General features: G+C 39.1%; 1 protein-coding gene across 1 annotated transcript; it reads right to left on the reverse strand.

Annotated features, from left to right (window-relative positions):
- Window positions 1-1,468: 1,468 nt before the first annotated feature.
- LOC311037737 (receptor-interacting serine/threonine-protein kinase 3-like) lies at window positions 1,469-5,360 on the reverse strand. Its single transcript, XM_084047009.1, has 7 exons — window positions 5,193-5,360; window positions 4,496-4,820; window positions 4,137-4,276; window positions 4,004-4,053; window positions 3,695-3,850; window positions 3,034-3,156; window positions 1,469-2,160 (listed from the first exon to the last, which is right to left on the reverse strand). Exons 1-7 carry the CDS (start codon window positions 5,339-5,341, stop codon window positions 1,616-1,618), a joined length of 1,488 nt encoding a protein of 495 aa, XP_083903135.1. The 5' UTR covers window positions 5,342-5,360; the 3' UTR covers window positions 1,469-1,615.
- Window positions 5,361-13,817: the final 8,457 nt, after the last annotated feature.

Genomic DNA, 13,817 nt, shown 5'->3' on the forward strand with positions numbered 1-13,817 from the left:
GATTTGTATTATCATTAAAAAACATACATTAACCTTGCCCTGAAACATGAGTCATACCATGACAGTCATGGAACCACTTGTTCCTGCTTTGCGATTCTTTTACCTTTACAACTCTCTCATGTACATAAACGTTCACATTTCATCATGTCGGGGTGGGTTAGGACCATTTTTGGAAAAACGTTGAGCAAATCATTTGAGCAAATCTTTGAATATATATTTGCTTCTGGGGGGGTCCCTGGAACGACATATTTTGAGCTGGGGGTCCGTGGCAAAATACATATCATTTTGGGGGTCCTTGACGTGAAAAAAAGTTTGAGAACCACTGATATTATATTGTTATAGCGACACAGGATTTAGAAGAAGGAATTTAAATAGCAGATCTGCAAGCTCATAGCGCGGCACTCGGTGCCGCGCTATGAGCTTGTAGATCTGCTATTTTTGAATAGACAAAGTATTAGATAACGGCACAGATGCCATTATGAAGTTATTATTAAGGCAAGAAGGGATTGATTGATCGTTTAAAAACTTTATTAGAGAAAAAGTAAACAGCACAGAAGTACAGTAACACATAAAGAATCATCATTTGATCAGTGATTCACATCAGCTGATCAGTAGGTTATAGACAGATTGATTTAGATAAAACATTTGACCAGGTAACATAATATAAGTATAGAGCAAACATTAAAACACACTGGGTCTCATTCACCAAGATTATCGTCTCTGACAACCAATACATTACAATTAAAAACTTAAACTGATAGAAACTAAATCAGAACAAAGCATTTTCACTAAATTAAAACTAAACTAAATTAAAACTAAACTAAACCTGCTTTAAAAACGAATAAAAACTAAAGTGAAAACCTGATAAAAACACAAAGGAATGAACAACATGGTGTTACAGATTAAACATCAGATCTCATAGATAACTTCATAGACTATCGTTTGACAGACTCAGTCATCGGTGTTGTGTAAATCAGTGTTTGTTTTGTTTACACATAATCTTTTCTATTCATCTGTTAGATTCACGTTAATGTGTATTTTCACACATTTAAACCCCTCAATACTTAGTAAACTTCACCTGTGGGCTCTGTACTTGGTCTGCTCTTTTTCTCACTCTACACCAAACCTCTGAAAATAACTGGTAAATGTTTTCCCTCAGAGAGAGAGAGAGAGAGAGAGAGAGAGAGAGAGAGAGAGAGAGAGAGAGAGAGAGAGAGAGAGAGAGACACATACAGAGAGAGAGAGAGAGAGAGAGAGAGAGAGAGAGACACACACACACACACACACACACACACACACACACACACACACACACACACACACACACACACACACACACACACACACACACACACACACACACACACACACACACGCACACACACAGAGAGAGAGAGAGAGAGAGAGAGAGATACCAGTCCCGTGCGCGGGAGAACTTCCGCCCTCAAAACAGCTGATCTGCACAAGCTGATGACGACGTGACGCCTCGTGAGCTTGTAGATCTGCTATTTTCGGCAAAGAGTTTTGGTGTAGAGGGAAAAAACAGTAGCGGAGCCCCGAGGAAACCCCCGGTCAGCTATAGAGGGTTTAAGAGGTTATACATTACGTGTCATGTTTACCAGATCTCACACACCTCTGCAGTAGCTTCATCAGCCGTTATCCCTGCATAGAGAGGTCTGGTGAAGGAGGTTCTTACTGTATGAATGAGCGACATTCTTCCATCTAAATGAAAGAAAGACAGAACGCCTTCTGTCTGGTTTACAAACACACCCACCCTGTTCCTCCCTGTGGAGGGACGAGGTCCTGACAGACCAGTACGAATGTTGTTGTGAAAGAACACGTAGCATTCATAACCAACATAACCATCGCACCGTAACGCCCAGGACATGTCAGTGTTTCCAAAGCCTGATAGCTCCGCCTCCTTCCTGTTGATGTCTTTATAACTGACTGCTATACCAACCCACTCTCCACTCCATTCAACTTCAAAGTAAGAAGGATCAGACAGACTCTCTCTACTCAACACACTAGGGTAACGGGTAAATCTCTGTGGATGATCAGCATAGGGTTGGTAATGTAGTGTAGAAGTCGCCTTCCTGTAGTCTTCTGACAGGATGAGTCTCTTATGCACTGTGTTTGGGTCCAATGACAGAGCAGAGGAATCTGTGAGGAAAAAAAACACATGATGAAATATAATTAACCCATTCAAGACCGGGAACGCCTCTGTGTCATATTTTAAGATGTCTTTTGGGCTATTCAAAAATAGCAGATCTACAAGCTCGCAGCGCGGCACCGAGTGCCGCGCTGCGAGCTTGTAGATCTGCTATTTATTTGTTTTTAAATCATGAAAATGCTGATCTGTCACCAACACGACGCGTTGTGAGCTTGCAGATCTGCTATTTTGGTGTAGAGAGGGAGAAGGAGCAGCTATAGTATAGAGGGTTTCAGTGGTGGAAAAAGTACTCAAATTCTTTACTTAAGTAAAAGTATCAATACTGCAATATAGAAATACTCTGTTACAAGTAAAAGTCCAGAATTCAAAATCTACTTGAGTAAAAGTACAAAAGTATTGGCATCAAAATGTACTTAAAGTACCAAAAGTAAAAGTAAAATAGCTACAATATTTATAATTCTTTTACTCAAATCTTTGCTTCTGGGGGGGTCCCTGGAACAACACATTTTCAGATGGGGGTCCGTGGCTAAATACATATCATTTTGGGGGTCCTTGACATGAAAAAGTGTGAAAACCACTGACATTATAGCAACATAGGCCTACGTTTTTTCAACCCAAAAAAAAACTGTTAGGATTTAGAAGACATTTGTAGAATCCCACAGAAGCAAAGATTTGAGACATGTTTAAATAAATATATATTCAAAGATTTGCACACATTTTCACGATCTTTCTAAAATAGCAGATCTACAAGCTCATAGCGCGGCACCGAGTGCCACGCTATGAGCTTGTAGATCTGCTATGAGCTTGTAGATCTGCTATGAGCTTGTAGATCTAGAACACAACACTGATCAACATGGACTCACGTTTTAAGTAGTCCTCTCGGTTTGTGCTCCCTGGAGGAACTGGAGGCTTCAAGGTGTCACGGACGGCAGCATGGATCCCTTCCTCATGTGTTGAAAAAACACGACTGGTCACTTCAACGCATTCTGAAATGAAAACCACCATTTAATGCTCAAAGCAAAAACTAATTTGATCAATAACCATCATTTATTACATGAAACTAAGGTACAATGTATGTTTTTTATTTTACATCTATTACATAAATGATATGTATCAAATACTGCAAGTCTAAAGTATCATTTGGAATTAGCTGTAAATAGATGTTAGATAATAGATTGGCCACTATAATACATTTCTCCCATATGCTGTTTGTTCAAAATGAAGCTTTTGTGAAAGTTCAACAAGGAAGACATTTCTACTGTTTCATTGTTTTTACTGGGGATTAACACCCTGTTCAGATTGAAGAGCATGAAGCTAAGCACAACGCTAAAAGCAATCTGTCTGAGATTATGACTGACTATTCAGTTTGACTTTTCGTTGTTTGCCGAAGTATAAGGTTTAATTATTGATAATTATAAATATACTGATATTCTTTGAGTTCTATATTTTGGTCATGTTTTGTATAGGTATTTAACAACTTGAAATAAGTAATATAAACCATATGAAATACAACAGTAGATTTACCTCCAAAGGAAGGCCTCTTTTTGGGCTCTGGGTCCCAGCATCTCTTCATGAGGTCGACCAGGTCTTTTAATCCAGCTGCCTTCTGAACGTCTATTTTGTGAAGATCGGGTCTGTCTCCCATCTGAATCCTGAAGGCCACCAAGGACTGCTCCTTCCCTACAGTAAAGGAAACATATTTGTGTGAGTCTGTGTGTGTGTGTGTGTGTGTGTGTGTGTGTGTGTGTGTGTGTGTGTGTGTGTGTGTGTGTGTGTGTGTGTGTGTGTGTGTGTGTGTGTGTGTGTGTGTGTGTGTGTGTGTGAATAATTTACCTGGATAGGGACTCTCTCCAGTAAGAATGGTCCAGAGAAGTATACCGTAGCTTTATAAAAATGGGAAAGTGTTAGAAAAAGGTTTTCACAATAACATTGACTCTGTATCAACAGCATTCCTTCTAGAGTTCACCTGTAAACATCATAGGAGCGAACACGGCGGTATTTATCTCCAAAAGCCTCAGGGGGGGTGTAGGCTACAGTGCCTCCTTGTGTTTCACGGTTGGTCGACAAAACACTGTTGGACACCGTAGACAATCCAAAATCTGCTATCTATTGAAAGAAAAAGTTTAAAAGAGTATTTTAGACATTTATGATTTTATCTAAGCAGCGCAAGACCACCAGATTTATGAACAGCTTCCACCAGACTAGCATCAGACTGTTGAATAACCATGTGTATGTATATCTTGATCTTTTGATGTTCTCTTTGACATGCTTTTCTAATGTTTGCCCCCCCCCCCCCATACTATGTGAAATGCATGGATACTGTACCTTGGCATTCAATTTGGCATCCAGTAGTATATTGGCTGGTTTCAGGTCCATATGCACAAGGTCTCTCTTACTGTGGAGGAAGTCCATGGCCTGGGCCACCTGGTGGGCCAGACGGAAAGCCAGGGGCCAGGGTGGAGGCTTAGATAGGGTCTGCAGAAAGGACAGCAGGGAGCCTCCCACCATCAGTTCCATTACTATACCATGTCTCTTTTTAGAGCCCAGGCCAAGGGGACAGCCCCGGTACATCCCATAGACCCTGGGTACATACTGGTGGTCGGCAGCTACCATGTATTCAGCCTCTCGACACAGGGCAGCATACAATGCTCTAGAGGTGTATGGGGTCAGTTATAGGAGGAGAAAGACAAGAGTTAGAACCCAATTATGTGAGGACTGAAGATTAAGAAATAAGTGATTAATGTTAATCAACCTATTCTCAGTTGCTGATCAATCGCAACATCCAATCGTCCCCAAATTGGAATCCCATGTTGAGGGGCCTCTATAGAGTATGCCTTCAAACCACTTGAACTTCTACCCATAGGGGGCGCTACAAATGTTAACAGTTGCACCGTCTGTTGTACAATCTATTTCCTCCCCGCATTTCCTGACGCCTGCACCCTACTACAACTGACACGGCCATGGGTGGAGATATGTGCTCTAAAAAGCCCACTTTTATTTATACGTTTAATTGTCATCATACCCATCATCACGATCAAGCAGCTTAATGACCACTTCGATGCCCAAGTCCTTGTGTGTGGCCTTATAGACCAGTCCAAAGCCCCCTGAGGACAGGTATTCCCAGTCCTTCAGGTGTTCATCACCAAATGTCTCTCCCCCACGCTGTGCCATCTGTCACCATGAAAGATTCAAATCTAGAGGGAAATAATTATAGGAACATGTGTGAGACAATTTTCCATTCTAGCCACAGCACTTTTGGTCCAAATTGACCCAAAAGTAACAACAAAACAAAGTATTTCCTTGCTTACAGCAATGAAAGTATTCCATAAGTATTGGGCTGGGAGGACAAGTTCGCCTTGGAAAACAAATGACAGTATAAGGTAACCGCAAGACTCGCCCCAAAACACAGTCGCCCGGGCCAAATCCGGCAGTATTATAGGGTAATCTCTTCAAATGTTTTCAAAAACATTCTTGAGAGCAACGTTTAGTTGTAAATGACATGGTGTGTTTGTTTACATGGCTGTCATGTTGGATAAAGCATAAAACCAAGCAGCACAGGTTGACATGAGCAGGTGTTCTGAGTCTCTGATTACACAGCGGTCCGTTATAGAGCTCATCAGTCATTATCAAGAAATAATGACCGATGATTGACCAATCAGAATCAAGCATTCAACCAAGCCGTGTAATAAGATCTAATATTAAAGTGTAGCCTGCTTTAGAGAATGCCACGAAATTACAGCATTCATTCATTATAGCCTAATCATGATCTGAATGGAGTGGAGTCCATTCGTTTTTCAAGGACCCACATAACTCTGAGAGTGTACAAATGGAACCAAATGGACCCGTAGGGGTCCATTTGGTTCCATTTGTACACTCTCAGAGTTACAGACCTGTAAGGGTCCATTTGGTTCCATTTGTACACTCTCAGAATTACAGACCTGAAAGGGTCCATTTGGAACCCCCTCAAGAACGACCCACTTTGAGTTCGACTACAATACATTTAAGGCTATAGAGCTCTTTAAGTGTTTCCAGTAATATTATTGTCAGCTCATTTTCTATGTCCATGGGGGAAAAAAATAATGTTGACAAAAATGTCCTCCACAAGCCAGCCTGGTGATGAGCCTGATGTACACAATGTACTGTAGTACAGTTATATTTATTGTCAAATGAAACACCATTTGTCACCTTCTGAAAATCAAGTTAATTTTGGGGAAGAAAAAAACCTTTGTCTTTTCTTTTCCCTTTCTCTCTCCCATTCATTTCACTTCATTTAATTAAGTTTTCTTTTAAATACAACCAAATAAGACAAACCCATCAGCAGTGGTGGAAAAAGTACTCAAATGTTTTACTTAAGTAAAAGTATCAATACTGCAATTTAGAAGTACTCTGTTACAAGTAAAAGTCCGGAATTAAAAATGTACTTGAGTAAAAGTACAAAAGTATTGGTATCAAAATGTACTTAAAGTACCAAAAGTAAAAGTACAAGAATATTTGAAAATAGCCTCGTTATAAAATAGCGCTAAAGTGGTTAATGTGTGTTTCAGAATATCATAATTTACATCTGAAAAGTAACTATACTAAAGTTTTCAAATAATTGTAGTGGAGTAAAAGTACAATATTTGCCTCTGAGACGTAGTGGAGTAGAATTAAAAGTACTGGAAATTGGAAATACTCAAGTAAAGTACAAATACCTCAAAATTGCACTTAAGTACAGTACTTAAGTAAATGTACTTGGTTACTTTCCACCACTGCCCATCAGATGCCCACAGGGGGAAACAAAACCCTTACCTGTCAAAAGTCCTGAAGATCACTGCTCACGACCACTGCTTGTCTGTAGAAAGCCACACACTACAGTAAGGCCGATACGGTAATTTATACTGTATGTGCTGAGCAGGGTTAAAGAGATAGTTCAGGTCCAACTGGATTCCCCTGCACCCACCACCCATAGATTACCCCCCCCCCCCTCTACCTGTCTGAAGCCTCACAGCCGAGACCTGATCAACTTGATCTGTGTGAGGGGTCAGCCCCCCCCCCCCCACCCCACAAAACAATTCACACACAGACACACACAGCTTGAGAACCTGAAAGATCAGCTGCTGATGAGACCGGAATGTAAGGAGTTCGGAGGTCAGAGGTCACAGCTGGGGAGAGATGTTTTACTAACGATCTATCAGGAGAAAAGATCACATTCATGTTTCACTAAGTAAAAGTATCGATACTGCAACGTAGAAACACTCTGTTACAAGTACAAGTCCGGTAATCAAAATTTACTTGAGTAAAAGTATTGACATCAAAACATGCTTAACGTACCAAAAGTAAAAGTACTCATTATGCAAATAAAAAAATCTGCTACTTAATAAAACAAACAAAAAAACAGACAAGGCAACATTTAAGGTACATCAACTGTCTAAACCGAAAAATGATCAAATCAAATAATCTATAGACCCCTTAACCCATTAAGACCTGAAGACGCATCTTTGTCATTTTTCGATTTGAGCTAAAAAAAAGCATTATTTTACACTTTGGCTATTCAAAAATAGCTACGAGCTTGTAGATCTGCTATTTTTGGAAAATGGTGAAAATGTGTGCAAATCTTTGAATATGTATTGTTTTAAAGCTACATTTTTTAACTCGAATCTTTGCTTCCGGGGGTCCCTGGAACATATATTTTTAGATGGGGTTCCGTGGCCAAATACATGTCATTTTGGGGGTCCTTAATGGAAAAAAGAACCGCTGACATTATGGCGACATAAGTTTAAAAAAAAAAAAAGTTGAATCCCCCAGAAGCAAAGATTTGAGTTACAAATGTTCGCTTTTGTAACTCAAATCTCAAGATTTGCCAAAAAATAACGATTTAAAAAGAAATAGCAGATCTACAAGCTCATAGCACGGCACTCGGTGCCGCGCTATGAGCTTGTATATCTGCTATTTTTGAATAGCCAAAGTGTAAAATAATGATTTTTAGCTCAAATCAAAAAGTGACACAGATGCTTCTTAACAGACGAAGTCACACTGGCTCCAAATGAAACCCATTCTGTCAGGTCTCACTAGGACACGCCTCACCAGCCAACACACAAGAGTGGGTTGGGGTGTGCTGAAACCAGCGCACCCCAAAACAACAGGTTGAAAATTGATTGCATGAAACAATCACCTGTGCGTCCAGTCTCAATGTTAGTAAACAAATAATTGGTCTATAGGCCTACTGTATATTACACATCCCACTGTCTGCCACTGCTAATCTGTTGTGGATGCAGGAATGTGGAGCTGAGAGGCCAGCTTTAATAATAACAAAAAAACTGTTTTAGACAACATTTTGTAGAGTCGGCCAAACTAGCGCGGCACTCTGTACTCTGTTACAAGTAAAAGTCCGGAATTCAAAATGTACTTGAGTAAAAGCATCAAAATATACTTAAAGAACAAAGTACTCATTATGCAGAAAGTCCCATTTCACAAGTTTTCAAATGTATAAAATGCATAAAAAAACTTTTGAAAATAGCAGAAGCTCACAATGCGTCGCATCGCGACGCATTGATAAAATCAGCAGGTTACTCATCATCCAGTTTCAGAACCACACTGGTGCACAAGTTAGTCAGATCACAGCACGCTCAGGACAACTTTGTCAAGGATTGTCATGTCCTCTCCAACGCCTGGTTTATGCTAGGCTGATAATCAGCCTGTTTGGAACCAGGCTAGGTGTATGCATCAGAGTGATGGGTACTGTCGTGGAATTCCGATCAATCAGCAATCGATAAGGCACAATAGGAGTCAAGACAATATTCTAGGTGGAGGTGGTTATGCTTTATGTACATGATATCATGGTCAGAAGGACATTAACACTCATGTCAGTGGTAGGCCTACGGTAGTTCTGCCTCGAGCACAGGGCAGAGATCATAGTTATACTCAAGCAGCCTGAAGGACAAACTGAACCATAACAAGATAGGCTGTACCAAAACAATAGCTATTAGGCCTAGTGGAGACATCTAGGCTCTTACAAGCTGACAAATATATCATAATGTATTGTAGAAGTATTATAAGGGATGGTATAATATATATATATATAATTGAAATTAAAATCTTCATAAGACTACATGCAAGGTTATTCATTAATGATCACATTTGATTAAAAAAAATGAAAGAATAATTGAATGTCAATTGATTATGGTCAATAATGATAGATACGATTGTGGATAGAGTTGAAAAACCTACGTATAGGAAAATATCCCTATCGCCCTCAATTATTTGCACCGCCACCTTCACGTAATATCTTGTTTTTCCTTTGAGCGGCGGCCGTAGCCCTCAACCGGGTATATCATTAATATGATCAGTATCAATTGACAATTCATACACAAAAATCTTCAGGTCTTCTGTTCCAAAAAAAATAGTTGTCCTTTTTGGCTTCAGTGTATGCACTAAGTGTGTGTGTGTGTGTGTGTGTGTGTGTGTGTGTGTGTGTGTGTGTGTGTGTGTGTGTGTGTGTGTGTGTGTGTGTGTGTGTGTGTGTGTGTGTGTGTGTGTGTGTGTTTTGGAGGAGGGGAGAGGTTACCAGCACAAAATCACCCTCCTCCGGGCAAGATTCGCTCTTGCTCATGGGTCAATTGTTTCTTCTTCGTCCTCAAACAAGCCTTCAAAATCAAAGTCCCATGAAGGCTTGTCATGCACATCAGAAAGAGCAATGACAGCCAACACAGTGGCTGGTTTGTTACAAACAAACAAACAAACAAACAAACACAGAGGCACTCATAGATTGTACACATTGGATGTCCACACACAACAGTATCGAAATTAAAAGAACTGGCATTGCAGCTTTAAAAATGATGGAAAGGCCTGGTAAGGCCATGAGTCTATCCAAGAAAATAAATCCCATTTAGTGTCTACACTGTCTTGTGAGTGATGTCATGTTTTGCAAAATATGTTGATCTACGGAACAATGTGTGACACCTTAGATGACATACCGGGGATATAAACACAACATTCTTGGCCAACCAGTTTAGAACATTTGGGTCCCAGGGCCTTCCCTTCAGCTGTGAAACAAGGTGATAAGAGAACGAGCACACAGCTCATACCTGTTTGCATGCATCTAGAATTATTCAATGAAATTCTTATTGGGTTGATTAATTAATTAATCAAAGGTTAGTGAGTGAGTTAATTCGTTTTCATTCACTTTGATTGGCATACACAAAACGCATACACAAACTGTAATTGGAAACGTAACAAAACAACTTTCCTGTGCTTTTTGCACAAGGTCAATTGACATTATTCTCGGGCTGTACAAATCGTACAAGTCTACTTCTGTAACCAGTCGACCTGTTTCAGAGAAATGGAAGGTTAACGACAACACAAAGCAAACGTAATCCACCCTATCAGTGGTACCATGGCAATAGAAATTAAACTTAGGTCAATGATTAGCAAAGTATTGTGACATATTTTGCACCATGGTCGATGATGTGAAGTATGGACTCCTCTGAAGTAGTGTTTTTACAGAGACAATGTCAACAATGTCTGAAATGACTTGAGTCTCTCTACTTATGGATCTGAAATCACTCAACTAAAAATGCTATATTGTCTATTCATTTTAAAAAACAACAAAATATGTGGAATGTTGAGTATCAGGAACACGCACAAATATTCACTTCCTAAATTACTATAATGTACAGCACTTGTGAAAATATCAATAGCTAAAATTATGTTTGCAACAAAAGTACACTACTACCAAGAAATATGCAAATTGTTCAATGATCATGAGCGGGTTAAGATTTAAGGGGAAAGTATAACTTTATAATAGGTATTCACACGTACCAGAAAATAATTATATTTCAATTTGTGGATAAAGACAAGTGGGTGTTGTTATCTATGTTTTGGCCATGTCTCCCTCTACATGTAGTGAAGAAGTCAAATACTTTGGCATTATATTGGATGAGAACTTGAACAATCAATGTGTTTGTGATACACATGTCAAATGAAATGAAATAACAGCCATAAAGTAAGTGATACAACGATGACTCAAGTCTGAAATGACTTTGTAAAATTAACTGAGACTAAAAATGAAATGATGTTGATCACTGCTACAAGATGATTAAAAAAAACTGATACAAACTAAAATGGCCAATGCAAAATGGTGTGCTATAGAATATATATTAAAAGAACTATGGTGAATATTGAGCTTTCAATGTATTACAATTCACTTTCAACATTATAAGTGTCACTTAATTCCTTCGGAAATAATAGTTTTAATCTTGACACACAGGGAATACCCCGTATTTCATTCTATCATTCAACTGTTTGCATTCCCTTCCAGTCACCATATAATATGAACCTTAAAGAAAACTCTCTAAAACTGTACTCGTGAAGCTCACTGCAACACAACTCAACTCAAATGCAACAGAAATATATATATACTAGAACTAAATGTAATTAAAATATCTCTTAATTAACGTCTCTTATCTAGAAAAGCATGGTTGTCAGCTTTGAAAGCATCTCAGCAGGGTGTTACCTGAAATGTTATCTTTGGTTTAAAACAAATATATATATATATATATATACTATATCGAAATAGTTTAAATGAATGGTGTTATTCATTGACATATTTATTATCCTTTATTCTTATATTGAAGTACCAGCACTTATTTAAAATAAAAAAAAGGTCTTGATTAAACTACACAACGTGTTTCCGTTCAGTTAACTAACTTGACATTAGGCCTGCATAATTTGATGAATTTTGAAATATATATATAGCTTGATTGTGGCATTCTATTTAACACTACACATTACAACAGTTTATCAGTTTATGACGTCAATTTGGTTGTTTTCTCTGATTAAGCTATTATATAATTATTTTAGTCTGTCACTATACATCAGATGTAATATTATATTACTAATGGTGAAATAGTATTATGTGATCTTTTGTAACTTTAATCTGCGAGTCAAAATCAGGTTTACTCTATAATATATTAGTGCAGAGAGAATTTTGTTTTAAATTACGATGGGTTCCTGAGCTATTAAGTATCATGTTTGTCTCCTCTCTAGTGTATGTTATTTGTAAAAAAAATAATTGTTTTGTGTCCTGCCCAGAGCGATAGAAAATGTATTCGTTTACACATGTCGAGGCCCCAGTACTCACATATTTTACTTAAGTAGAAGTATCAATACTGCAATGTAGAAGTACTCTGTCACAAGTCAAAGTCCGGATTTAGTGCAAAGGTATGGGTGAGAGAGAGATGAAGCAGGGACCCCGGAGCCAAAAATAGCAGATCTACAAGCTCACAACGCCTCGCAGCGTAAGGCGTTGTGAGCTTGTAGATCTGCTATTTTTGGCTAAATTTCTCCTCAGAAAAGGGATGCTAGGGTTCAAGTGGTTAATGTAAAATAAATAATCATATCACTTTATTTACTGACAGAGACAGACAGACAGACAGACAGGCAGGCAGACAGGCAGGCAGGCAGACAGACAGACAGACAGACAGACAGACAGACAGACAGACAGACAGAAAAACAGACAGACAGACAGACAGACAGACAGACAGGCAGGCAGGCAGGCAGGCAGGCAGACAGACAGACAGACAGACAGACAGACAGACAGACAGACAGACAGACAGACAGGCAGGCAGGCAGGCAGACAGACAGACAGACAGACAGACAGACAGACAGACAGACAGACAGACAGACAGACAGACAGACAGACAGACAGACAGACAGGCAGGCAGGCAGGCAGGCAGACAGGCAGAAAGACAGACACGCTGGGCTGTCCTCTGGTCTGGTGTTTTTTTGTGTAGGCCTATATCACTATGCTGTGTGTGCGTGCGTGCGTGCGTGCGTGCCAAATCAAATGTATGGCAAGGTCACGTGACAGCATAAACTTTACTGTATAGTTTATATAACCAGTAAATACAGTTAATTATTTTTTTTTAATGTAATTGTTGGTGCAAATGTCTAATGTGACGCCTGGAGGCAGATGCACAGCCAGTCAGTAAGACTGACTGGCTGTGCAATTACTTCATGATTGCTGCCAAATTCTGCCTTAAGTTAAACACAGGGAAATAAAGTACCTTGCGCACCCTACAGCAAGTTGACATGGACATGGAAATGTTCATTTCAAAACGTCTTTTCACAGGAAAAACACCATGTTTTTCAATAAAACTATTAATATGGTTGCATTAATCAAAACTCTTGCACTTTGATAACTGAGGCAATTATAATACACATGATGACATGTCGTATGACAGATCTACATTGTAGTAGGACATACACGTGTGTATTTGGAGGATAGCATCCATGAATTACTCATCAAGGATTACATTTACCTGCATTTAAATATTATGCTTCAAATAATTCATTACATACAGCCAGTGTGTGTAAAAGTAGGTCACACATTATGGCAGCACAAACATAATGTGCTATAGGGCAGCCCTGCATAGATAGAGTATGTGGTCAGTCAACTTACCAGGTATGTTAATAACTGTGAGCAGAATGTTGTCAATGACTTAATGACCTGAACAGAGAGACACATCATCAATCAAACAGCATTCCTACATAAACAACTATATATGTCACAAATACCACAAGAAACAATGTGTGAAAAAACAAGACAACAAGCCGAACCTATGCTATACAAGTTGTATTGTACATCACTGTATCCACACTAGTGGTGCAG

Source organism: Gymnoscopelus microlampas (assembly GCF_963454915.1).
Source record: "Gymnoscopelus microlampas genome assembly, chromosome: 21".
NCBI lineage: Eukaryota > Metazoa > Chordata > Actinopteri > Myctophiformes > Myctophidae > Gymnoscopelus > Gymnoscopelus microlampas.

What these genes read in the sequence shown, in the direction of transcription:
- LOC311037737 (XM_084047009.1), bottom strand. Translation starts at nt 5,341, where the DNA reads ATGGCACAGCGTGGGGGAGAGACATTTGGTGATGAACACCTGAAGGAC. An exon ending in CTGCTTGATCGTGATGATGG is followed by an intron (nt 4,821 to 5,192) that starts GTATGATGACAA and finishes ATACACCTCTAG; the next exon opens with AGCATTGTATGCTGCCCTGT. An exon ending in CGCTCCTATGATGTTTACAG is followed by an intron (nt 4,054 to 4,136) that starts GTGAACTCTAGA and finishes ATTTTTATAAAG; the next exon opens with CTACGGTATACTTCTCTGGA.